General features: G+C 37.9%; 1 protein-coding gene across 1 annotated transcript; it reads left to right on the forward strand.

Annotated features, from left to right (window-relative positions):
* LOC149392110 (midasin-like protein) lies at nt 1–27,103 on the forward strand. The gene is made up of 73 exons (XM_089619589.1): nt 1–274; nt 348–446; nt 876–1,045; nt 1,625–1,734; nt 1,869–1,988; nt 2,439–2,517; nt 2,632–2,754; nt 2,835–2,934; nt 3,034–3,130; nt 3,342–3,476; nt 3,620–3,679; nt 3,771–3,947; nt 4,031–4,156; nt 4,234–6,126; nt 6,399–6,451; nt 6,553–6,748; nt 6,825–6,932; nt 7,034–7,327; nt 7,569–7,762; nt 7,846–7,900; nt 8,292–8,442; nt 8,558–8,631; nt 8,800–8,947; nt 9,086–9,181; nt 9,270–9,370; nt 9,501–9,590; nt 9,703–9,768; nt 9,920–10,084; nt 10,177–10,384; nt 10,477–11,354; nt 11,473–12,984; nt 13,073–13,283; nt 13,391–13,456; nt 13,558–13,649; nt 13,766–14,017; nt 14,361–14,496; nt 14,562–14,647; nt 14,728–14,855; nt 15,042–15,189; nt 15,357–15,446; nt 15,519–15,630; nt 15,725–15,879; nt 16,364–16,477; nt 16,706–16,846; nt 16,971–17,180; nt 17,261–17,449; nt 17,596–17,697; nt 17,785–18,009; nt 18,283–18,405; nt 18,562–18,640; nt 18,719–18,849; nt 18,931–19,095; nt 19,287–19,365; nt 19,455–19,567; nt 19,800–19,867; nt 19,960–20,073; nt 20,254–20,322; nt 20,425–20,581; nt 20,758–20,924; nt 21,023–21,308; nt 21,497–21,721; nt 21,850–22,071; nt 22,155–22,313; nt 22,393–22,614; nt 22,705–22,983; nt 23,071–23,217; nt 23,377–23,580; nt 23,670–25,430; nt 25,531–25,812; nt 26,010–26,189; nt 26,308–26,406; nt 26,513–26,638; nt 26,736–27,103. The coding sequence occupies exons 1-73, from the start codon at nt 18–20 to the stop codon at nt 26,766–26,768; spliced, it is 15,882 nt and encodes a 5,293-aa protein (XP_089475715.1). The 5' UTR covers nt 1–17; the 3' UTR covers nt 26,769–27,103.
* Nucleotides 27,104–27,507: the final 404 nt, after the last annotated feature.

Below are 27,507 nucleotides of genomic sequence, written 5' to 3' on the forward strand. Positions count from 1 at the left end.
GAAGTTATCTGGTGTCTATGCAGAAGAAAGAATCTAGTTCGCTTTTATGTGCACTCAGGACGTCTTATTGTTTCCTTTTGGCGTCTGGGACTTTTGCCAAGCTTTGGGACTGGTCGTGTTTCTCGAAACTCGTGAAGCAGTCAACAGAATCTACTGAAAGTCAAGACATACTATGGTGTTCGGTAAAAATAGTGTCATTCATTCACAAGTCGGGTGATAGAGCTATTGAAAGTTCGAGTATTACGAAGGAAGATGCTCTATCATGTTACTCTAGGTTGGTCCTTAATCTTTAAACTTTTAAATATAATCAATTCGCAGATTATACATTTTTTTTTTCAAACTTCAAGGTGGGAAAAATTCCGTGAGGATGTTTCAGTGGAGAAAGCTGGTTGGTATACTGAAGCCATCAGACTCGAGCCTGCAATTAGGTGTTCACCGCTTGCTTGGTAGGTTAAGTTTTACTTCTAAAGAGTAAACAGACCCAATTTATCTCTTTATTTTCCCAAAACATCTTCCATATTTCGACAACTTGCAGACTGACATGGTGATATAACTCTTCTTTACACTTGGCATACTGACATTAAAATTTCGTGTTTCTCTGGGATCTTTTATCGGAGTGTGTCACTAATTTTCGATTTTTAGGATTGTTGTTTAGTATCACATGAATTAAGTTGGTTTGATACTTAGTAATATTTGTAAAGGGATTTTAATTATTTTATTCTTCTAGGTTGGCTACTTTATATGCAAACCATTGGTTATAAATCAGTTAGTTCCAGTTATCATAAAAGATAGAACTACATCGGCTTTCTGCTCACAATTTTGATAATGGTTCTTTAGTTTGTCATGTTGATGTCAGTAATATTATGATTCTGCAGTGATACTGCAGCCTCTGGGAATCTGTTCGTTTTGACATCAGCCATGGAGAAAATTTTTGAGTCAGTTAGATTAGCAGTAAATCAAAAGTGGCCAGTGCTTTTATATGGTCCTAGTGGGGGTGGAAAATCCCTTTTGGTCAGCAAGTTGGCTGAGGATCATGGAATACAAGGTATGTCTTGTTTTCCGAGTTATATATTTCTGCAACTATCTTATTTCTTTTTCCTTTCGCTGGAAATAGCAAGTCTCCTCTGAACTTTTATGCTAAGTCCGCAATTTCCTGTTTTCTCTCCGTCCTTTTTAATTCTCTATTTGGGTTTCAATTTATCAATTTATGACGTTGGAAGGATGGCAAGATCGCAGAAGTTTCTATAGGCCTCTGTGTTATGGCTTCTCATTTGTATTCTGGCCTTTTTAGTCTATTGCTTGTGCTTTTGTCGATATTAGCTTTTCAAGTATTGTGTCTAATATTTACCATTAAAGAAATAAAAAAGAGTTCTTGTGTCTATAAAGAAGCTAGGTGTTTGACTGATGTTAGTTAAGATATTTTGTATGTGTTTTGTTTTTATCCTTTGTCGATGTGTCTAATATTTACCACTAAAGAAATAAAAAAAGAGTTCTTATGTCTATAAAGAAGCTCTGCTAGGTGTTGGGCTGCTGTTAGTTGTTAAGATATTTTGTATGTGTTTTGTTTTTATAACTTTTTACTCTGCATTTATCTGTTTTTTTAACTCCCTCTCTCTTTGTTCAGTTGTGCCGATCCCCATGGATGATCAAACTGATGGAAAGACATTAGTCGGAAGTATTGTAAGTGCCGAAAAACCCGGCGAATTTAGATGGCAGCAAGGGTCACTTACTCAGGTTTGTTGTTCACGTGTTCAATACAGAATGATTTATTTTGGTAACTTTCTACCAAAACTTTAATGCGTCTACCCTTATTCTTTCATATGTGAGCTTAGTACGTCTACCCTTAAACTTTCATATTTGTCTCACAGGCAGTTCTAAATGGATACTGGGTTGTTTTCGAGGATATAGACAAAGCACCCTCAGATGTACATTCAATTTTGTTACCTCTTTTAGAAGGCGCTCGCTCATTTGTAACTGGGAATGGAGAGGTATTGGTTGATTTTTGGTTTTATCTCATTTTATGGGTCTCAACTTTGAGGACATTTTACATCATATTTTGGTTGTATTTCCAATGTTCACGTAACGGTCGTAGGGGTATAAGATGAGTGGTGGGCTGAAGTCAATATTAACACTGAAAACCCATTTTTTACAACTCCTGAAACCTATCTGTCTACTATATGATTTTTAACTCTGCTTCTCATTGATGAGACTCATGTCCTGTAAAGGACTCATCGTTGACTGTAAAATTTCCGTGGAATTAAAAGTTGGGCTTGATACAACCGTTGATTAGAACTATGTTGGGTATCGCGCTGGGCTTTTGTGCGAAGGACTTGACCTGGTCAAATTATACATGTATTTTTAGCTTTCAATGTTGCTTATTGGGGATGCATTTGCGTTGAAATTTTGAGAAGACCGCTGATAGTTTGCCAAACTTGCAGGAGTTACGTGTAGCGGAAAATTTTCAGTTATTTGCAACAATTACAACATCTAAACTTGAAATATCTAGCAGTATAAAAGGTAAAACAATCTAGCAAATATGCTTATACAATGCTTGCTCTATTACCTCGAGTAATGCCTTGTAATTTTAGGGCTATTTGGTGCATTATTAATATGGTAATCGAATTTCGGTAGGTGGAAATTCACTTTCTAGTTTTTGGAGGAGAGTGATGGTTGGATCACCAAGTGTTGAAGACTTGAAAAACATTGTGAGAGCAAGTTATCCAAGTCTGGAACCTTTAGCGGACAAGCTTGTTGGTTGGTTGCACTGTCCCTTCAAACTGGTTTCAAATTAATTAAACATTGGAGATATGGCTAACATGTAGCATTGCTTTTAGAAACTTTTGATAGGGTTAAATCTGGTCAATTTGAGGAACTTGCTGGATCTCACCAGGGAAACAGCGATTCTTTTGGTTATCTAAGCAGGTTCTCTGTAAGGTCAGCAGTGTTATGTTTCTAGTTTTCTCGAAGGACTTAAGCGGATTCCTCATGTCTTTCTTTTTGCTTTATTTTCTTTAACCATGATCTTGATGGCAGGGATTTGCTTAAGTGGTGTAAGCGCATTGCAGGGCTGGGTTTGAGCTTTGTTGGGAACAGTTTGTCAGCTGAAGAATGTAATTCTATTTATCAAGAGGTTGGTTATCAATTTTTTTTATTATTATCGAGGGGTCCAAACTTTAGACAGGCTCTGGTTGAATGTTGCCAGTTTGATTAATGTTTGAGCTGTACTATTTTGTTGGATCATTCTTATTTTTATAAGTTTTTTATTTTATTAAAAAAATGTTTCACGCTAGTTATTTCTCAATCCTGCCATTAAATTTTGATTAATTTTCTTGTGTCTTCAGGCTGTTGATATATTTGCAGCCTTTTCAACTTCAGTCGACAATCGGTTGACTATAAGAAAGTTTATTGCCAAATTGTGGATGGTCCCACCTACCCATGCAGAGACATTGAATCCTGCTAATAAACCTATAACTCAGGTCCTTGATTTCTGAGCTTTTCAATCTTATATTATATACTTGTGTTTCAATAAGAAGTCCCTTGTTTCTTTTTAAAAAAATTATTATTTACTTGTGTTAAGCGAAGTACTACAGTCAATATTAACAGTTCAACAATGCTGCAGGATTTGATATCAGAAACAAGGATAGGGCGAGTTTCTCTTGCACGATCAATATTAACTACTGTTAGTGTCGCTTTTTTTTTTCTTTGGATATTCATTCTCCCACTTATCTCCAATCTGGCTTTAGGTTTGGTATTCTTGTGTTATTTTGCAGTCACGTGAGAAAAGAAAATCGTTTGTGGACATTAACAGCTCTCTTCATTTGCTCGAGAAACTAGCTGTTTCTGTAAAGTACAATGAGGCTGTTCTGATGGTTGGTGAAACTGGCACAGGAAAGACTACAATGGTACAGGATCTGGCTATGAGGCTTGGTCAGAGACTTACAGTTTTGGTAATATTTCTTTTTGGAATCCTCATGTTTCTGTTGTTTTCTTTGTTTCTAGTCTCAGACCGCCATATCTCTTTTTGTACCAGAACTTAAGTCAGCAAAGTGATATTGCTGATTTGTTGGGGGGGTTTAAGCCTATGAGTGCTCAGTTTATATGCTTCCCCTTGTACAAGGAGTTTGAAGATCTCGTCTCAAAGACCACTTCTGTGAAGGTAATCCATGTCAGATATCTGTGCTGGAAATATATTTCCTGCTGTTTAACTAATATAGTTTTTTGCCGCTTCTTCAGGAAAATTACAAGTTACTTTCTCGACTTCAGGAGTATCTAGCTAATAAAAAATGGAAAGATTTATTAAAGGCATTTCATAAAATAGGTGTTGACATTGCTCGGAAGTTGGTTGAAAAGGAATCAACAAAGTCTGCGAAAAGGAGAAAGAGGCTTTTGGAAGAGAAAGCAATAAAATCCTGTGAAGAGTTTGATGTGAAACTTGAAACAGCTCGTGTTGACGTTGCTCGGAAGTTGGGTGGAAAGGAATCAACGAAGTCTGCAAAAAAGAGAGAGCGGCCTTTGGAAGAGGAATCAATCAAATCCTGGGAAAGGTTTCTTATGAAACTTGAAACAGCTCGTGGTCAAATAGATGGGATTATATTTTCATTTGTAGAAGGGGCTTTTGTCAAGGCATTAAAAGACGGGGAATGGATTTTGCTGGACGAGGTGAATTTAGCCCCTCCAGAGACTCTGCAGAGACTTGTTGGTGTTCTTGAAGGAGATACTGGCTCTCTTTGTTTAATGGAAAGAGGTGATATAACTTGTATCCGTCGACACCCCAATTTTCGTTTGTTTGCTTGTATGAATCCTGCCACTGATGCTGGGAAGAGGGACTTGCCGTTCTCTTTGCGGAGTCGATTCACAGAATACTTTGTTGATGATGTGCTTGACGGTGAAGAACTCTCTCTTATTGCCAAGGAATCATTGGGCGATATGGGATCAGGTCAAGACCTTGTGAATAAGATTGTCAGATTTTATAAAGCAGCAAAGCAAGCTGCCGAGGAAAGGCTCCACAACGGAGGTAATCAGAAACCGCGATATACTTTAAGGTCTCTTAAACGAGCGCTGAAATATGTAAGAAAGGCTGCAAAAGAAGGTTTTGGATTGCAGAAAGCCATACACGATGGCTTCTCCATGTTTTTCCAGACGTCTTTGGACAAAACCAGTGCTAAGATAATGGAAGAGATGATTCTATCCATGCTACTAGGGGGGAAGAACCCCGGTCATGTACCGTTTGATAGATATTTGAGATCTAATGATGCAGTAATGAATGGTATTGATGATGATTTTGTGGAGAAATACATCTTAACTAAAAGCGTGAAGGAGAATCTGAGGAACGTGGCACGTGCTATATTGATGAAAAAGTGTCCCGTACTTCTGCAAGGACCCACATCTAGCGGGAAGACCAGTCTTGTCCGCTACCTCGCTGCGATATCTGGCCGTGAATTTGTTCGAATAAACAACCATGAACACACTGACTTGCAAGAGTATTTGGGTTCTTACGTCAGTGATACAAATGGGAAGCTTGTGTTTCGGGAAGGTGTGTTGGTTAGAGCGGTAAGGAATGGGTCCTGGATTGTCCTGGATGAGCTTAACTTGGCACCATCGGATGTACTTGAAGCACTGAATCGGTTACTCGATGATAACAGGGAGCTTGTGGTGCCCGAACTTAAGGAGCCAATTCGACCACATGAAAATTTTATGCTTTTTGCTACTCAGAATCCGCCTTCATACGCTGGCCGAAAAACACTTTCACAAGCCCTTACGAACCGATTTGTAGAAATCAACGTGGATGATATTCCGGAAGAAGAGTTGAGCACGATAATAGAGCAAAGGTGTAGGATACCAGGAAGTTACGCTAAGAAAATGGTTGAGGTAATGAAGGATTTGCAGATAAACCGACAAAAAAGCAAAGTATTTGCCGGGAAACATGGGTACATAACTCCACGTGACTTGTTCAAATGGGCTGATCGCTTTAGGAAGTTTGAGGGCACATCTTATAAGGATCTGTCCAGAGAGGGGTATTATCTTTTGGCTGAAAGACTAAGGGAAGTTGGTGAGAAGTCTGTTGTTCTTGAAGTTTTGAACAAGCATCTCCCTGGTAAACTAGACGAAAGTGACTTGTACAATGAGGTAACTTTTACTGCAACTCTGCTTTCTAACATTGTCGCTTAACGATGTTTCACATCAGAATAAATTCCTTTTGTGGTGTCCTCATCGGGCTTTTCTTTTCAATTTTTTTTATGGCTTTACCTTGCTAGAGAAATCAATTGATATGATAGAATCCGTTTGTTTCACTCATAGAATCAATCTCTAGATGCACCAGACACAAATCGATAGTAGGAACTGTACTGAAAACCCTCTGAACCTTTAAAGAAATCTTCCATTTCATTTATAATGTGCAGGAATCAGCTGGGTTCCCCTTTCAGAACTCTCCTTTTCAGGACGGTGCTCAAAGGTACGAATTCAGAATGTTTCAATAATTTAGAATTTGTTCCGATGCTGGTTTACCTTGTTATATTTACTTATTTTTACTTACTAAGGTATTGTTCACTGCAGAGTTACGTTGACTGGGGCAATGCGGAGATTGTGTTCTCTTCTGAAACGTTGCTATACTGCTCAAGAGCCTGTACTTCTAGTTGGTGAAACAGGAGGAGGAAAGACAACAGTCTGTCAACTCCTGAGTGAGGGATTGGGATTAAACTTGCGCATTTTAAACTGCCATCAATACACAGAAACTTCCGATTTTCTTGGGGTCAGTTCATCATCTTTGCTTCTTTTCCATTCATGTTCTGTTAGTGCTGATGGTCTTAGCCAAACTCTTCTTACAGGGGTTTTTTCCTATTCGAGAGAGATCGGAATTGATGTCGGACTACAAAAATATAATCGACGAGTTGGTCAAATCGGATGCTTTTAAGCGTTTTGAACAAGACCCTCCTGTACGTTGTTGTTCTTCTACGACCTATCATTTTAAATGATTTCCTTCCTTGCTATTTCCTTCTTGGAGGATAATTTACTTTTTCTTTCTTATTTGCCCCAGGCAATTTCTTCAGACATTGGTGAAGCCTCTTCGACTTTTAAAGTGATGCAACATATGATAGATCAGTTCAAGCAAGGTTTGTGTTCAGATGCAGACTTCATAGTGACTCTACAAGTCGCAATGAAGGACCTTGTTGAACTGTATCAGAAGTGGCGGGCTGTTTTCAAGTGGTACGATGGACCCCTTGTCAATGCAATGAGGGATGGCGATCTGTTTTTAGTGGATGAGATCTCCTTGGCTGATGATAGTGTACTTGAAAGGTTGAATAGTGTTTTGGAAACAGAAAGAACTTTGGTGAGTTGAGTTTACTCTGTTTCTTGATTCTGTTAGCAGGCTTGGATTCATCTGTATAGACGTATGTAAATGTTCCAAACATTTACATGGCTTCTCATCTTTGAGCACATGTTTCATATTTGTAGCACAATTTCCTTTTCTTCTACTTAGTACTAGTTTGTCGATTTCTTTTCTCAGCATTGTTTTTTTTTTTTCACCGTCTTCATAGTAGTAGAGCAGCTCATTTGTGTGTTATCTGCAGTCTCTAGCAGAAAAGGGAGGCTCTGAAATGGAGAAGATAGTTGCTGAGCCTAAATTCTTACTACTAGCAACAATGAACCCTGGTGGCGATTTTGGCAAGAAGGAACTTTCTCCGGCTCTTCGAAATCGGTTCACTGAGATATGGGTCCCTCCTGTTTGCGATCTAAAAGAGCTGAAATCTATTGCTTTGAGTAGGTACGTATCTCTGAGGTACACATTGCTGGAGCTATTAGACAACAGTATTTTTTTTGTTGTTTACTATTTTTTCTTGTGTACAGGTTGTCCTCCTCAAAACTCTCATGCATTGTGGACCCCATGCTATGTTTCTGGGAAGTATGTATTCTTCTACATCTTCTTTCTTGTTTCGTGTGTATGTTACATATTCATTTTAATTTAAAGGTTCAAATAGCTGGTTTTCAAATGGTCTGACCACAAGATTTACCTATGCTCTAAGTGTACTTGTTATAATGACACACTTTGGAGCAGTACATGTGTGGTTTTTTAACTATAATAACAGATTTGAATTTATCTTCTGTTGGTTAAAATGTTTCATGTTTTGCTTATATATATGCTGTTCAGAGTCATGTTATCTACTACTTATCTCGTGTCGATAAATTTCATCATGCCCAGCTACTATCAAACTGAACAAGTACTAGCGTATCAAACTGAACGCTGCCTCTAAACTGGCTTTGCTGATATGTTTTTTCTTCATGTTGTTTTACAGTGGTTCAGCCATTTGCAGACCGGGAAGTTGCTCACTGTTAGAGATCTGTTGTCGTGGATTGAATTTATAAATGTAACAGAGATTGGACTAGGATCTGAATATGCATGTCTTCACGGACTTTTCCTTATTTTGCTCGACGGATTGAATTTAGGTACGTTCTTAGTAGCTTGTGTTTTTTATTTCCCATTTTCATTACTTTAAACGGAAAGAAGGGTTTTTTTTTTGCCAAAGTTATAATCTTTCACTTCCTTTTACCTTGTTTTCAGGGTCTGGAGTATCTAAAAACGAGGCTGGAGAACTTAGAAAGTGCTGTTTGTCTTTTCTTTTAGAGCAAATGAAGGTTTTGTATTTTTAATTATGTAAATATCTGTAATATCTATGTCAAGCTGTTTGTTTCCCTGTTTCTCTCTTATAAATTTCCGATGGTCTACTTTCACTTGAAAAATTGTTAATAACATTACTGGGTTCGTCCAAAATGATCAATTTGATTTGTACCTTATGAATAAAGGTGGATCGTGCTAATTCGGATTTCCTAAAGCTTTCAATGATGCAAAATTACGGTTGGCCAGACGTTGATACAGCTGGAGAATTTTCGGGCCATGCTGGTGTCAGATGTGGCGACATGTTTGGAATTGATCCTTTCTACATTAAAATAGGTGATTTATTGGACTTCTTGAAATTTTATTCCGTTATTAACTTCTCGTGTATTATAGAGTATATGTGATTTAAAGTGATAATGTAAAGTTTTAGTCATTGTCAAGATTCTATTGACAAAAATGCAATTCTGGCTGTAGTTTCTGGACCTATAGATGGGACATTCGAGTTTTCAGCACCGACAACCCGCAGAAATGCACTTCGTGTACTTCGGGCTATGCAGCTTCGAAAGCCTGGTGTGTGATCATTGTTCATTAATTATCTTATTATTTTGTGCTTTGGAATGTCTTAATAACAGCATAACCTTGCTTAAATGCATTCCAGTTCTTCTGGAAGGGAGTCCAGGTGTTGGGAAGACTAGCTTAGTTGTTGCATTGGGAGAATATTCTGGGCACAAAGTTGTACGCATAAACTTGTCTGAACAGGTCTGAATTGATCCTTCGATTTCCTTTGTCTAGCTATAGCCTTCCTTTTAAAGCTCTCTTGTATTGCATGGTCCATTGTAATTCTGCTTCCCTAATTACGAGACAATTATTTTATATTGTTTGTGCCTAGACTGACATGATGGACTTGTTGGGGTCGGACTTGCCCGTTGAGAGTGAAGATGGCATGGGGTTTGCATGGTCAGATGGGATTCTTTTGCAGGTAAAGTTCTGCCTTCAATTTTTTTGTTTTTTGTTTTTTTGTGCTAAAGCTCCTTTACATACTTAGGTGCGTGCTTTGATTTTCCTTTTTCTCATTCATGCTGATCTTGCAGGCTTTGAAGGAAGGTTGCTGGGTTTTACTTGATGAGCTTAATCTTGCTCCACAATCTGTACTTGAGGTGTTTACACTCAACTACCTTCTCACTGTTCTTAAATTATGTCTTCCCTGGAAGAACCACTTTTTTTGCTACATTGTTATGGTTTTTTTTATTTTTATTTTTTAATTTATTTATTTATTTTTTGGAAAACTGAGCCAGTTATATTTTATAGGGGTTGAATGCTATCCTGGATCATCGAGGCACGGTCTTTATCCCAGAGCTTAATCGCACATTTAAGTGTCCTCCAACCTTCAGAATTTTTGCGTGTCAAAATCCTACATACCAAGGGGGTGGCCGAAAAGGGCTTCCTAAATCTTTTCTCAATCGTTTTACTAAGGTAATTTTAGTATTGGCTTATTGTACGATTTCAAATTATGCGTAAGCTTACTGAATTCATATGCATGACTCCCAAATGTACTATTGTTTCAGGTTTACGTGGATGAGTTGGGTCAGGAAGACTATGAGTTGATCTGTCGTTCATGTTTTCCCACAATATCTGAACTTCTTCTTCAGAAGCTAATTTTATTTAACAAACGGTTGTATGAGGAAACCATGCTTCATCATAAATTTGCTCAGGATGGTGCTCCTTGGGAGTTCAACTTACGGGATGTACTTCGATCTTGTGAAATCATTGCAGGTTTGATTACTCTCTACTGTCTTCTCTGTAGTCTATTAGAAAATAGCAGCGCTTGATTTCTAAGAAAAACATTCACTTCTTCCTTTTATCAGGTTCACCGGACAAGTCAAAGGAGTATTGCTTCCTTAACGTGGTTTATGTTCAGAGAATGCGCACAGAAGCTGACCGCCGACAAGTCCTGAATCTGTATGAGGAGGTATTTAATGTAAAGCCATATATAAATCCTTACCCAAGAGTTGAACTCGGTTTAGAATACCTGAGTGTCGGTGGTGTTTCTGTTAAAAAGAATTCTGTTCAGTCATCTAAGGTTTCAAACAATTCACTAAAAATTCTTCCTGGGATACGCCAAAGTTTGGAAGCTGCAGCAGAGTGCATAAGTCATCAGTGGTTATGTATTTTGGTCGGCTATGCATCATCTGGTAAGACGTCATTGATTAGAATGCTGGCCGAGCTCACTGGAAATGTTCTGAATGAATTACATCTTTCATCTGGCACCGATATATCAGAAATTCTTGGTTGCTTTGAGCAATATAATCCTATCCGGAACTTTCTCTCTGTTGTTGATGAGATCGAGTGTTGTGTTGATGAATACATCAACTTAGAACTGGGAAAGGCGAAGGAAGAATGTAAAATTGATGATGTCTTTCTCACCAAATGGTCTGCTTTTCTAGCTATAAAAGACAATTTGGTGTTGTGTTTCACTTCAAGTAGTGTGGAAGATAGGAAGAGAATTGGCACTTCTCTTGAACAGTTACTTGAAATCATACAACAGCTCAAGTCGGGTCTGGGTGTGAATGCACGATCAAGCAGAGATCTTGATAAAGCCACAAAGATAATTTTCAAGTTGCTTGAAGGCCATCAGAAAAGGTCGTTTTCAGCGAAATTTGAATGGGTTTCAGGGTTGCTGATTAAGGCCATTGAACGTGGAGAGTGGATTGTGTTAGAGAATGCAAACTGTTGTAATCCTACGGTATGCATATTTCTTTGTAGCTGAGGCATCTTTCTTCATTTCATTAAATTTTTCCATATATGATTAGAAATCTGCTTTTTTGTGCCATCTAACTTTTTTTCTTCCAACATTCTCTTAGGTTCTTGACAGGATTAACTCTTTGGTGGAGTCATCCGGATCAATAACCGTAAACGAATGTGGCATCGTTGATGGAAAGCCACTTGTTCTTCACCCGCACCCTAACTTTCGCATGTTCCTCACAGTTAATCCTAGCTACGGAGAAGTGTCTCGGGCAATGCGAAACAGAGGAGTCGAAATATTTGTGAGACAGCCTTGCTGGCTGCTGGAAGAGCCTAGCGTATTTAGCGGTGACAAATTCGAGTTTAAAGATGTAAACAGATTCCTTGTTCTGTCGGGTATTCCAACCAAGAGCTTGGTGCAAGCAATGTCTAAAGCGCATGTTTATGCCAGAAAGGAAGGCATCAGCCTTAATATTTCTGTAACATACCTGGAGCTCGCCCGCTGGGTTCAATTGTTCCAGCAACTTATCACGAATGGGAACCCGTCTATCTGGAGCCTAACAACAAGCTGGGAACATATATACACATCATCATTTGGCGAGGCTGATGGGGGACGTACTGTTACCCATGCAAAAGATGCTTTTCTATCGGCCGATGAATTGTCTGAATCTTGCAAGTCTCTGGGGTCAGCTTTGTCTTTGCCCGGAGGTTGGCCTATGCCACTGAAGTTGGAGGACTGGGTGTTGCACCCACGGGAATGCACTGTGAAGCAAAATTGTATGTACGTCGATTTTTTGGCGTCTCAACTATGTAGCATGTACCCCAATTCAACCGCGAATTCTGAATCTTCCTCGATGGATGTGGATACTGCTAGTGGGTTTGTAAATCCTTCCTTGATGGATGACTACAAGTCACGTCAAATTATGATTTCAAGCTCCGAGGAGGACCCTAGCATTACATCGTGTGAAAAGAAGCTATTTTTTGCTGCCGATTGGGCAATTGAACAGGCACCTGAGGTTGATCTTAAATTGTATATTCTGTGGTTTTGCAAGTCCGAGATCTTAGCTGAGTTCTCGAAGTTAATTGAAGAAGATGTTATGAAGCATCCTGTCTGGTTGTATATGAGTGACCGCTACAAAGAGCTCACTTCGCTGTGTGAAGAAGTATATTCTATGAGTAGATCAATACCGATGCTGTCACTGGAGCTGGTTGATGAGGTCGCACCAAGTTATGAAAACCAAATATTCCTTTACAATGCTATCAAAGCTGTTGTGGGCCCTTTAAAGTGTACTTACAAGCAGTGGAATGATGAGGTGAAACACATGGAAAACGAGGGGAAATACATGGAAATGGAAAACGAGAAAGTTCAACCATTTAGAGGTATGTTAGAATATTTGCGGATGTTGGAAGAGGACTTCCTCAAGAAGCTTGTTGAGCTTGTGGAGTCTCAGGATTTTGACCAACACATTCAAACATATGAGAATTTCCTGGAAGACCACATACTATTTTGGAACTGTGCAAAGAAATTTAAGAGAGAAGACTTTGGGCCATTGTTAGTTTCTTGGCGGTCATTGCTGAAGAATGCTGCGAAATTGAAGGATGTCTGTCCAATAGCAGTTGATCAGCTGCTGGTAAGCCATAACATTCTCCTCATCTCCTTTTTATGTGATGAATATATAACTGTGAAAGATAATCTGGAGTTTATGTTGTGATTGGTAGGAGAATAGCAAAAGTCTGGAAAAGATTTTGCATTGGTGCATTCATTCAGAGAAGTCCTTGCTATGGGATTATGGTGGTCATCCTGATTTGCCGTCAGCTGCTGCTTTATTTGATAAGCAGAATGAGCTTTTGAAATTTTGTGACCCGCTTTGGCCAACAAAGTCAACATTGATTAAGGACAAGAAAGAAAAGGCGAGATCTGAGAATCCTGGTATGTTTTGGTGGCCTTACATTTTATTCAGTTGCTTTAAAAACAATTGTAACCTTGTAATTTGAGTCTTGACATACCATTGGTTTGGTTGACATTCTTTTTTGCAGTAGGGGATTATGTGGTTGAAATTGTTGCAACATCCAATTCTGAACTTCGAACCCTAGTAGTGGAAGGTGGTTTGCTTGCTTAAATCCTATACTTACATATAAATTTCTACTGAGACCATGCCTTTTTTATTGCTTTTTCTGAATTTGCAATTTTTTTTTTCTTCTAGGTATTTCTAAGCTGCCAATTATTATGACTAAACTTGCTTTGGGGGGTTATGATGAAAACCATGCTGTAAAGCAATTGGATGAAATTCATGAGGTGAGCATGACTTTCAGTAATGTCTAATGTAATTTGATTCCCTGCTTCTTTTTTTCCTTTTCCCTTTGCTCTTTTTCCCCTTTTCAAAGCACATAATGAAGACTGTTTTGATACAGAACCTCGTCAAATGCCTCAAATATGCAAAGCAGAAATGCGAGAAGAATTTGGGTCACAACAAATTGGAGGTTTTAGAAGGATATTCTTCTGCTTTTTGTTCATTCCCCACTGAGATACTGTGCCATAGGTTTGGTTTCGACAGCTGGCAGGAAACTCTTCCCTTTACTGACATAACAAGCTTCTACTTTGACATGGAGTTGCTTCAGGAACTATCATCTGCGCTTGTGACTGGTTCTGAAAATTTAAAGGAGGTAAAGGTTTCCTAAAAATCATATGAATACAATGCTTTGTACGTGTCCATAATATAAGCTGTAATTCTTCATTTTAACGCAATAAAAATAAGGAAAATGTTTCACATATGCAATATGAAACCGTAACTGGAATTAAGATCTCTTTCAAAGAGAAAGATATCAAAAATATAATGTTTGTTATTGGTTTAAATCCGGTAATTTTCCAACAAGTCAGATGTTGTCTCATCGAGTACACTTATGCTATTTGATCTGCAAAGATTATATCTTTCTTTGTTATTTTTCTATTCCCAATTAATAGTATTATTTTATTGTCTTGTTTGAATTTCGTTTTCTTGTATTGCAGAAATGGACTGTTATATCTGAGCATCTGAAAAGTGCGCTTGATTTTTCACTGAGCTTTTCATCAAGACCTCCACAATTGTTTTCTCCGCATCAAAAACTTTATTGGATACATGATATGTGGACTTTATTTGATGAAGGTAAGTACATTTATTTCCTTTGGTTGTCTCCTACAGTATCTCTATACTTACACCTGGTTTTGCAGTCAAAGCAAAAGTTATCAGCTTTGTTCTCGAGATGTGGTTTAGTTGGCATCAATCCCTCTGGACTTGCTGTCCAATTTCAGTCAAGGTATGCGTTCTTCAGACTCCATTTCATATATGATTATGGGAGTGAGCTTAATGTGTCTGTGTCATGTTATGATATGATAGGACTCTCAGGGAATGTCTGACTGCTCTCTCCACGATAGTGATTTCAAATCAAGAGACGTTCGTTATGATATTCCAGTACCTGATATGATTGTTCAGCCTGTTTTGACGAGTACAGTCCTCCAGATATTGTAAGACCTCTCAATCATTTATCGTGCCACATATTGCCATTCTTTTGAAGTCCGCCTGTTGAGGCTTCGCTATGTAAACTACCATGCTAAAAGTTGCATTTTTCATGACCAATCCGCCATCAGATAATTTTCAAGTTAATTGTATGTATTTTGTAAGTTTACCCTCTCTTTTCTTGCTTGACTCAGGACGTCTAGTGGTACCACTGTTATAAAAAATTGTTTTGAGAGCTCGTTGAAGCTTAGAGTAGCATCGTGTAGTCTCTGGCGCAGCTTGTCACCTGGATCAAGTTTTAGTGGATTTCTTTCATCTGCTCTGCGATCTCTGTTTCAGCAGGTTGTTAAGCTTAGTTAAAAAATAACCCAGTTTTTATAATATTTGTATTTATATAATTTTGTTATGTGCTGCGTTGTTTACATACAAGCAATTAATTGTTACATTTAGGCCATTCTTTAAAAAATAATTTAATTATGTTATTATGTTCTGTGCTATTCTATTTTCAGATCATAATTGCACACCGCAGAGCATTTGATGCTGACAGTTTTGAGCGTATCCAGAAGATTCTTCCTAACCTGTGGACGAATAAGTCTGAGGTATATGTACTTTGTATTTCACTCCCCGATTCTCAATAATATACTAGTACTAAATTTTTCCCATGATGACAGCATGAGAAGTTCAAAAGAGAGATACATAATTCAAGCCATCAAGGTCTGAAAACATCATTCGACACATATATTTCACCACTGCTCGGGGAGTTATGCGGGCAATCATTCACGGGTGATTATATTTCTACTAGGGTTCAGGGAAATTCCTTATTTTAATTGTTTTCATTTTTGTTTTGATGTGGCTTTAACACTGTATTTCCTTATAGATTGCATCTCTAATGTTGGCCGTGCGTGGTTGTACCTTGGGGGATTACGCTTGAATCTTTTGCTTAGCTGCGATGATTTGGATCCAGCCGTGAAATATCATTGCAAGATTTTACAGTTAACTGACAAGATATCCTCACTTAAGCTGGAAATTCAGGTATCTTAAATATTTATATATTTATTTTAATTTATTCTTATCACGTGATGTTTACTATTTACGTCATACATGATTGTATCTTATTTTTCATTTGCATCTCTCAATCATTCTTACTATTTATTATTTATTTATTCATTGGCTTTCTCTCGGGATTTTCTGCGGGATAAGATATATAGACGAATCGCCCTTTGGTTACCGGCCTAGCACCGTAATTTAATTATTTCCTCGTCCAATCTGTGTAGAGATTGGCAGAGTGTACTTTGCCAAATCATTTTAACCATGTCTTTAGTTTTAGTTAAGGAACAATATATTACCTTAATGCAAATACTTCAAACAATGTGTTTAATTATTCATTTCAGTATAACCATATTGTTTCATTTGTTCCTTTGAGAACAGTACAAGAACAAATTTCAGTATAACCATATTCCTATCGAGTTATCGTTTCTCTATTTTCCAAATTACTAATTTTAAATTATAACATTAGGTGCGGCAAGAATGCAACTACTTGGCTGGACGGCTCTCTACAAGAATAGATTACGCGAGGCAACAGAAAGAGTTGGAGAGGCTTGAAGAGAAAAGGAGAAAAATAGAAAGAAAGGTATATTTTGTTTTTTCAGTTCACATTTAATCAATTATCAGAGGGGAGCTTCGTCAAGGAAGGAGTTTACCTTGCTGTGCTCATTTTCGTTCTCTGAAAATCTATCTCCTATACCTACCATTTAGAGCAAGAATTAAGATAAACTATCAAACATTAGGATCTAACTGGGAGCTATCATTGCATGCTCTCTTCTTTGTCTGATCGTCATTAACATATCTCTGTGCTTAGGCTGTGTTTCGCTCCAACTACAAAAAGTTTCAGAAACTAAAAGGTGAGTGCAAAAATTTTCTTGCACGTTTCGAATCATCAAAGTTCTTGTGGAGTAGTTCCCTCGAAGCCATCAGCTCAGAACAGATCTCTAACTGGCAGGTAAATACTCCGATATTTAAGCTGCAATTTAATTTTTGTATGAAGTAGCAATGACGTGTATAGTTTGGAATTATTTGTTCTTTCGCTTGTCTTCATTTTGTTCTATTGTTTTCACTTACTTCAGAGGACAGCAACAGCTTTCATAGAGAAAGATTTGCCAGGGAAGTACCCGGAGTATGTTGATTTTGTTCAACCAGTTCAGGTTGCTATATATGAAATGAAATTAGGTGTCTCTCTGGTTGTGTCAAACCTCATGGAGAAAAGGGCATTGAATACAATGTTGAAACCTATAGGAGAAAGCAGAGCGGATTCTTACACTATGGATGTACTTATGGTAGGCTAAGTTCTCCACCTGTTTTTTGTGAAGCTCATGTAGCTTTGCTTTGTCACTGATTGACTTCGAACGCTTGGCAGGAATTACTTTATACTTTGATGAAATTTCCTATCGCTTCTCCTTCACAAAGCAAATCTGTCAAGCTGAATAGTGATTTTCCGGAGGTTTCACCGAATGAAGTAGAAATTGCAGCGGACATGAGTACGGAAGATATTGATCTACTAGATAACCTTATTACTTTTGTTGGTGATGTTACGGTAGATCAATCAGTAAGTCTTTCATCTCAAGAAGTTATCTCATTGGATGGTCCAAATTTGACTTTATAAGATTTTTTTATTTGTTTTTAATTTTTTCACTGTTCGGTTTTCTAAAATCTTCCCTAATGTTTAACTGATTGCTGTGCTAAATGTAACAGGTCTCTCCTTCTCAGCTTAAAGCTTTTTTGAAACAGAATATGCTTTTCCGAACTACACATTCTGTGTTTAATGCACAGATGATGGATTCTTCGTCGTTTAAGGTATGCTCTAGTTAACTCATGTCCTTGCTTGCCTCTGGTTGCTGCATATCAGGTTTCTCATGATTTGTTTTGTGTCATATGTCACAGATCTTGGAAAAAATGTTTCTTGAATTCACTGATTCTTGGACTAGGATGAAGACTCAAGTAAAAATTAGGGAAAATTCGGATTCGCAGCAATACAAGTTCAGGCCTCGTGCGTTCAAGATAGACAGTATTATTGAGCTTGACATTTCAACTCTTGAGAAAGCTTTGACGAGTGAAGTTTTCTTGGAATGGAAGGAATTGGTCTCTGAAGACGAACATGGTGCTAAAGTAAGAAAAATTAAAGTTTTTATCTTATAAGTTGCCTTTTCTCTTTTTCTTTTCAAGCTGCATATAAACAAGTCATTACAACCCTCTTTCCATTTATTAAAAAATTAAAAGGGGAGAGAGAGGAGAGAATATGAGCCTTTAAATTAATAACTTTCTTTAAAACAAAAATCAGGTAAAAGGAACTTTCATAAAGAATCATGCAATTTTTCTTTCTTGCAACTTATGCCTTTGCATCCAATAATTTATATTGTTAAAATTAATTTTATTTATCAGGACGATGTTTCCAAGGAGCAACTCGACTTGGAAGAAGAATGGAATATCATAGATGAATCAGTCTTTAACAGAGTCGTGAACTTACATGATCAGTTATTCCGGCTGAATAGCTTTGTTAAAACTGTGAGTATTCTTTCGAAGTTATGTTATATTTCCAATCGAATAACATGCTTTATATGTTTTTGACTTGTCCATCTCTTATTCTGCATGTATATCCGGTCATATATCTATGATTGGATACTTATAAACCTTCTCAATATGTATTTTTTAATCTAACAGGGTACGACACAAATCTTAGAAGACGAACGGTTTCATTCTTTTACCGACTCTTACATTCTTGGGACAACGATAATAAGAGGTGGGATAATATAGAAGACCTCCCACTCATTTATTTAATATGTTATCTATTTATCTTATCTATCACATTGGATATCAGGTTTGCAAAGTACATCCTTGTCTAGTTTGGATGCTCGTCTGGCTCCAGAGAACTTGCTACGCCTTTGCTTAGAGCATGACCAAAAGTTTTCCTCATCTCAAAAATCAGCTCGCATATACAACTTTTACAAGGTTCGGAAAACTATTATCCCGCTTTAAAGTATTTTTTTTTCTTCTCGCTTTGGATATTTTATTGACTAAAGTCCCTTGTAGGATTCAAATGCCTTGGAGATGTCGAAACTTTCGAGAATACTTTGTCCTCTCGAGCAGCATGTCCGTTCTTTTGTTGACGAATGGGAGGATGATCATGCACTTCATAAGATCTTAAATGTGATCGAAGTTCTCTCGAATATTCCATTGACCACACCACTTGCTAAGGTAGGGTCTCATATTCCTTTTTGTTATTCGAAGTGATTTTTTACCTTGATATTTACTTTCGAGGCATTTTTTCAAATATATATATATATATATATATATATATATATATATATATATATATATTTGGTCTCAAAACACACAAACATTTCGGCTTATGTTAGTTATTGATCCGCACATTATTTTTTTTCAAGGTTCTCTCGGGATTGCAATTTCTAGTAATGAATATTCAGACACAGCAAGAGAACGGCTCAAAAAAATTCCGTCATACAGGTAAGATTAAGTTATTTCATTGAGCAAAGATATGCTGAATTTCTCTGAATACATTATTCTTATTTTTTTTTTCCTTGAATGTTGTATAGATCAACTGGAATCTCTTCTTGCTCTGGTGGTGTCATGGCAAAAGATGGAGTTTCAGTCATGGCCGGTACTGCTTGATGAAGTGCAGCATCAATATGACATTAATGCGGGGAAGGTAAGCTAATGCTCTTAGCATTCTTTGGGGAAGGAAGACAGAAGTTTGGTTTTCCTTGATAGTTAGAAAATATCATACGATATAGCATCAATATAAACATAACGAGTAGTGTAATTAGACCTATTTCCTAGCCAAATCCGAGTCTTTAAAACTCGTGTCCTTACAATGGATTAATAGCATGTGGCTTTTTTCCCACTTTTCCAGATCTAATGTTTAACCCTTGTTCTTGCAGTTGTGGTTTCCTCTTTATCCAATCATCTTTAAGGAAAGTCAACCGGGAATGAGCAATAACATGGAAAGGTATGTTTTGAATCCATTAATCTAGATTCTGTCTTTATTTCAAAATTTGAACTATTAATGACTTTCCAATTTAACAATCACATATCTTGCAGCTTAAAGGATTTTATTGAAACATCCAGCGTTGGTGAATTCAGAAGGCGTCTTCAGCTTCTCTTTGCTTTCCTTGGTCATGTATGTGTGACTAAATGGCTGAACCATGATCAAAGGTGGGAATGATTTGAATGACAGGATAAGGACTTTGAAAAAGAACAAGAAAACTTTTGAATTCTCCTCTATGGTTACTATTTAATTATTTTTCAACTTTGAATGTGCAATGTATTTATCCTTACTGTTGATTTATACACGAGTCAGTTTAGTGCTTTATTAATTGATACTAGTTCTTGCAGTTTGTCTGAGATGGAAAATCTGAAGATCTTGTACAACGTTGTTGGATTTTATGTCCAATCCTTACCACGGTGAGTGATCTTATTTGGGATGCATACTGTTTTCTTGTGATTATTCATCTAGCTGTAAGCTTCTTTTGTGGGTATTTCTCTGACTACGTTTTCCCATTTCAGTCTTTTGGAACATATAAAACATAGTAGGAAAGAGATTGAGAAGGAGCTGAAGAAACTTCTGAAATTATGTTCCTGGGACCGCAAAGAGAGTTTTCTGTCGATGGAGAATGCAAAAAAGACAAGGCAGAAGTTCAAAAAACTCGTACAGAAGTACAATGTAAGTTTAAATGCTTTCCCTAGTTAACTCATGATCATTTACTAAGCGTGCAAGGGCGTGTAAGTCTAGTTGAAACATTCTCTTATACTTTTTGAATGTAAAAGCTGTCCGATTCTACGGCCATGTATACGTGAATCATGTTTTTGATCTTTGCCTTTTAAATTCTGTTTCTACAGGATTTATTGCAGCAACCTGCAATGGTTTTTCTTAACCAAGAAGCCGAACTGCAAAAAACAAGACTCAAGCCTGAGCATGGTCAAAAGTTTCTCAGTGACCTAACAGAAACACAGCTAGTGATGCCAAGTGCTACTTCTGCTTCTCCCCTTTGTGCTGAAGAACACAGGTTTTTGCCTGCTATAGTTTTCTTTGCATTCTTTCCCGATATGCTCTCTTTCGAAATACCCTTGCTCCATAATTTTTATACCAATATGTCTTTACTAGGTTTGAATGGTATGCTGAGTGGAAAGACAGAGCCGAGGCTGTGTTCAAGCATTTACAACTCAAGATAGCATCCGAAGGTGAATGCTTGGGCAAGCCATGCGTCCCATACAAAGATGCCTGGAATGACTTGTGGTTTGAGCTTACGGGTATCATAAGTAAGGTTGTAGATTATGGCGATATCTGGAAGGAAGAACACAAGAGCCAAAAAAAGAAATGGGCTCTATCAGAATTTCTAAACCTTTTAAAAAACAGTGGGTTAGCTAAACATACCCCTGTACACATAAAGGTATATATATCATCATTATATTTTGTTATTTCTTGTCCTGAATCATAACTTGGTGATTATTACATATATATTTCCCGTCTCATTCTTTTTGTGTAACTATGGCTTATGCCGATATCAATTAAAAAGTTACCGTTTCAAAAAAAAAAAAAATTACATATATATATTTTTTCATTTTTGGTAATATGTAGGATCAGCCTACATCTTGGTGGTTCCTCCAACCCTTGCATGACTTGCAAGATGTGTTGCCTGACAATTTGATTAATACTGCTGATTATCTTGGAAAATCTGATAGTACATCACCAAAAAAATTACCCAATGAATGGAACAATGTTACTGGAAGCTACTTCAAGAGTGTAGCGTCTATGTTGGTTCTACATCAGATTTTCCCTCACAAGGATATTGGTTGCGAAGAGGTGCGTTTTGGAATCAATTATTTTAGCATTTCCAAGCATATCTTCAACCTCTTTTCCTTTGTTAAGGTTTGGAAATTCTTGATATTATCTGTTCTGTTTTTGTTGATGCTTGTCGCTCGCTCTCGTAGGTGGACAGGATAGGATCTTTCATCCAACAGCTTATTGAGATACAACAGAAACAACACGATACAGCTTCTATTTTTGCCAAGGATTTGAAAAGTTTCAAGGATCATGTTTCTGCTGTGAAGAGCTTGTATTCGAATTATAGCAGTTCAGATGATGAAAGTCACAGATTGCCTGGTTTGGTTCACAGCCGGGATGCCATCTTTAAGTGCATGTGGCAGCAGAAAGTCAGTCCCCTGCCGTTTTTTATGTTGGTTTTTCTTAAATTTATCTTTGTGGAAGCTAAAAATAAATTTCTAATACAATGCAGCAACTTTTTGATTCTTTATGCTCCATTGCACACGATGAACTGTTGCTGCTAAGGAAATTTGATCAAACCCATCCAAAAACTTGTGGAACCGTCCATGCTGCATCTCATGGGATCTTCACTACCATTGAGAAATTTTTTCTGGTTTTTAAGAGTACCAAGGTTTGATTTCTTGTCCTTGTGTTTTTTGCATGAGACTAGTAGCTCTTGCTGTATATTAATTTATATATATGTGTTTCAGGAATCGCTGGATAATTATCTTCTCGGTCAGAATAGAGTTATAACTAATGTGGCTTCTTCACATCTTTTTGTTATGTCGAAAGAAATGGAAGAATTGGTGTGTCATAACTTCCATATTATAGAAGATTTTAAAATGCATCTTCTTCTACTCAACAAGGCAGATGTTGATAGGAGCTCTGTTAAAGATGCTCTGCTCAGTCATTTTGATGAATTGTTCACGAAGGTTAGCCCTTTATTTTATTTTTTCATTTTCAGGCTTGTGATTCTGTTCCAGACTGTACCTTAAAACAACATATTTATTTAACTTCTGCAGGTAGATTTAGTGAAAATGGAGCTCTATTCAGTGGGAAAAGATGAGAGCATGAACGATCATAGCATTTCTGTACTTGACGATGAACTTGTTCGGTCACTCGGTAGCATATTCGAGGACATTAAGCAGGTTGTGCAAAAGTTAAGTTCACCATGCAATGACGAAAGTCTACCTGCAATTCAGGGAAAGATTACCTCGTGGAGAATACTGTTCAAGTCGTTGGTGGAGAACTTGAGTTTGGTACATTTACGTGATAAGCTTCTAAAAGTGATAGCGTCTGCTGTAAGTTTGAAAAGCCCTTTTCTGTCTTTGATTGATTTAGTATTGGAACTTCGTTAACTTGTGTCTCATAATTGATTTGATGCACAGAATGAACGGCTTAACAATGCTGGGAGCGAAAACGTGTCTATCTCTGCCTTCTCTGGAGCTCTTTTTAAGCATTTGCCAGTGTCGTTAGACGTGCTCGTGAATTTTGGTGACCAACTTCTGCAAGAACATTTAGACATGCATAAAACAGTAAGTTATCAGTTCCTAAGTTACCACTTCGGATTTTGCTAATTCAACCTACCCTGTCAGAGAATAGAGATTGAAATTCGACCACGCTACAATTCTCTAGCTAATTATTGTTTCTCTAGTTTTGTACTAGTCTGAAACTTATGTCTATGCTCAATGCAGGTTTCTATGATGATTCGCCTACTATCAGACGTTCTTGCTTCATTATATTCGAAAGGGTTTGGAGTTGCAGAAGATCAAGGCAGTGATGAAGCCGGTGATAAGCAACAAGATGCAAGTGGAACAGGAATGGGCGAAGGTGTGGGAGCCAAGGATGTCAGTGATCAGATAACAGATGAAGATCAGCTTCTTGGGGCATCTAATAAGGTATGATAAAATTAGATCGTGTTATGTGTGAACAGAAACTTGTTGCATTTTTTTTGCTTTAGCTGAACTTTCCTTGTCTGCTTCTCCAGCTCGATGAAGAACAGGATGCCTCTGATGAAGTACCGAACAAGAACGATAAAGGTATTGAGATGGAGCAGGATTTTCAAGCTGATACTTTTGATGTCAGTGAGGACGAATCTAAAGAAGATGATATGGATGATGATGACGATGAGCCGCAACTCGACTCTGTGATGGGAGACACTGGTGACAATAGTGAAGTAATTAAAGAAAAACTTGGTGATGAGGACGATAAAGATGAAGAGGACGAAGAAAATCCAAATAATGAAAACGAGAAATATGAATCTGGGTCCGCGGTCAAAGATACAGATCCGAACTCCAGGGAGCTGCGAGCCAAGGATGATTCTGCTCTTACGACTGATGAGCATGAAGAGACTAACTCCCAAGAAGGTGATGGATCCGATGGTGAGAAAGGGGGCCAAGACGAACTTGGTGATGATGAAGAGAACGTGGAAGATGCTAAGATGGACAAAGAAGAAGCATTTGCAGATCCAACGGGTTTGAAGCCCGAGGATATGGTGGAGCAAGATCCCGGTGAAGATATGGACTTGGATAAAGAAGACGTTGGAGATTCTGTAGAAGGTGATGATGCTTCTCCAGAGCAAGAGGAAACGGTGGATCAAGAAGATCCTGGGGAAGAGAGCGCTGATCAAAATGATGAAAACATGGTAGAGGGCGAGGCTGGAAAAGAGGACGCAACTACAGAGGGAGACGAGACCAGTGGTGATCCTGAAAAAAATCCAACGGAATCGAATAGGGAAGTGTTTGGACTCGGAATTTCAAACGGACTTGGCGATAATCCCAATTCAGAATCACTCGCGGAACCCAATGGCAATTTACAGGAATCCAATACAGATAACATGGCACCAGAATCAAACTGGTCGAATAACGATATGCAGAATGGTCTTGCTCCTTTGAGAGGTTTACCGTCTAGCAACGCCTCTGATCAGGATACAATGGTTTCTGAGTCGGCTAATAGTGGGAGAAACGCCGGTGATCAATCACAATCTCAAATGCCTCAGCGTGACTCTTCAGCTGTACAGAAGAACCAACCAAACCCTAATCGTAGTCTCGGCGATCCACTCAAGGAATGGAAGGAAAGGGTGAAAGTGTTTCTTGACCTCGAGACCGATGACACAGCAGCACAGGGAGACGAGATCCAGGATGAAAATGCAGATGAGTTTGGATATGTGTCAGAGTTTGAGAAAGGGACATCACAAGCGTTAGGAGTTGCAACCTCTGAGCAAATCGAGGGTAACGTAAACGGTGAAAAAGGAACCGAAGACGAGCCTAATGCAGACGGAGATGATATTATGGACATCGATAACGAGAAAGAAAGTTCCAAAACACTGCCACTGAAGAACGGACCTTTGCTTCCCAAAGGCAGGTCCGAGGATAAAACGCCCACTCCAGAGTTGAAGGATTCACTAATGGATGAACCCAAAGAAACTAGAACCCAAGACGATGATGATGACATGGCAGGCTTGTCTGATGGCTTAGTCTCTCTCAGAAAGACTTTCTACAGGGAAGGTGTGGATCAGCTGAGTAAGCTTTCTATGGACGAGAGTGACTTGGGAAAAGCTCGGGATGAAGCAGAGGCTTCATCAGCTGATCCTGCGAATTGCTCAATGGACCTGTGGAGAAGGTACGAATCGAGTACAACCCGGTTATCTCACGAGTTAGCCGAGCAGTTGCGTCTAGTTATGGAGCCGACCGTGGCAAGTAAGCTCCAAGGTGATTACAAGACCGGAAAACGCATAAACATGAAAAAGGTATTATTTCATTTGGACTCTCCTTGAAAAACATTACAAAGTCGTACTGTTAGTGTGCTGGTATAATATTGATATTTGATTTCATTTCATCTCCAATCAGGTCATTCCATACATAGCTAGTCATTTTCGGAGGGACAAGATATGGCTGAGGAGAACCCGGCCGAACAAGCGAGACTACCAAGTGGTTATTGCAGTGGACGATTCTCGAAGTATGTCTGAGAGTGGTTGTGGGAGTGTTGCCATTGAAGCCCTCGTTGCTGTGTGTCGAGCCATGTCTCAGCTTGAAATGGGAAATTTGGCTGTGGCAAATTTCGGTACCAAAGGAAACATAAGATTACTTCACGATTTCGATCAGCCCTTCACCGCAGAAGCTGGGGTCAAGGTCAGTACTCATTCTGGGAAAAGTCCGAAATTATTGTTACACTTGGAACGGTGAATTAGTCTTTTATGTATTTGATTTCATTTTTAGTATACTCAAATAATATTCAATCTTTAACGATGGTAAATTTTGCTCAGAGGTACCCGGATCATTCATTAATTTTATTGGTTTTTGGGTTCGTCTTTGTTTCTTGTCCGCAGATGATCTCTAGCTTCACTTTCAAGCAAGAGAATACCATTGCCGACGAACCAGTGGTCGATCTATTGAAGTATCTGAACACCAAGCTCGACGCTGCAGTCGCAAGAGCAAGACTTCCATCGGGACAGAACCCACTGGAACAACTTGTTTTGATAATTGCGGATGGCAGGTTCCATGAGAAGGTATTCATTTTTTTTTTTCCAAAATCCCACTAAATTTTGTATAGTATTTTTTTTTTCCTATTTCACTTCACCAAATATTTTCTTTGAGTATTGAACTTACCAATTGTGATCGATGCAGGAGCGTTTGAAACGCTGCGTGAGGGACTTCTTGAGTAGAAAGCGAATGGTTGCATTTTTGCTGCTCGACAGTCCGCAAGAATCCATTGTAGACCTTATGGTAAATTTAATCATCCAAGTATATTTGAAAAAAGTAGAAATATATATTCTCTTTGTACATGTTTTCTGATAAAAAGAAAATATTTGTATTTACTTGGTGGTTATAGGAAGCATCGTTTGAAGGCGGGAATATTAAGTTTACGAAGTACATGGACTCCTTTCCGTTTCCCTTCTACATTGCTCTCAGAAATATTGAGGTGCTTCCGAGGACACTCGCTGATTTATTAAGACAGGTAAATCCAGTTTCGCTTTCATTAATTAAGTTTCAGTTTACTATTGGCTAAAATCTAGGCAAAGTCTGAAAAAAGTTATTTCCCTTTTTGGTTGCAGTGGTTCGAGTTGATGCAAAATACAAGAGATTGAGTACGTGCTACTGGATTTATTTTATTTTATCAACTTTATTGGGATTAGTCTTCGTGTTTTTAGACTAGGATTAGCACATTCTTTATTTATTTAAATTTTTAATGTGTATTTTTATACACAATTTATTTTGTTAAACATACCGAGACATAACTAAAATTTATTTTGAAAACTAGGTAACCGATGTACATTTCATTACAGGGTTACCTATTTTTTTTTTTTTTTTTTCCCTTGTAATATCTCACTTTCTCACTGCCGAGCAAGACTATGCTCTGTGGGAGAATGCATGATTACAACAAGAATATAAATATAAATATAAAGTTGATCCACAACAAGAATGGTAATATTGTCTGATGATTTGTTGATGTTGATGACATCGGCGCTCTAAAATATAGAACAAAAAATGAATTACACTGGTCATCGTTATAATTAACTGTTCTAAACATAAAATGAAATAAATGAAATGAAAAGAGAAATTTCATATTTTATAGGTCAAATTCAACTTTTATGATTCTAAGTTTCTATACAATTTTGGAACCTAATATCACAATATACAACAAATCTTTATAAATATTTGAAAAGCTGCCACCTTTACCAAGTCATATGTATTTTTCTTCTTATATTGCATAAGCTGCCAAATGTAAGTCACTCGAAACTCTGGCAAGTAAATGTATTAGTCGTTGAAAAAGTCCGAGGATCGTTTGAACTTTTCGTACTAACTTTTTGGACGCAAAGCATGAGC

This window comes from Urtica dioica, chromosome 7 (genome assembly GCF_054948205.1).
Source record: "Urtica dioica subsp. dioica isolate 48M chromosome 7, U.dioica_male_clone48M_v1_H2, whole genome shotgun sequence".
NCBI lineage: Eukaryota > Viridiplantae > Streptophyta > Magnoliopsida > Rosales > Urticaceae > Urtica > Urtica dioica.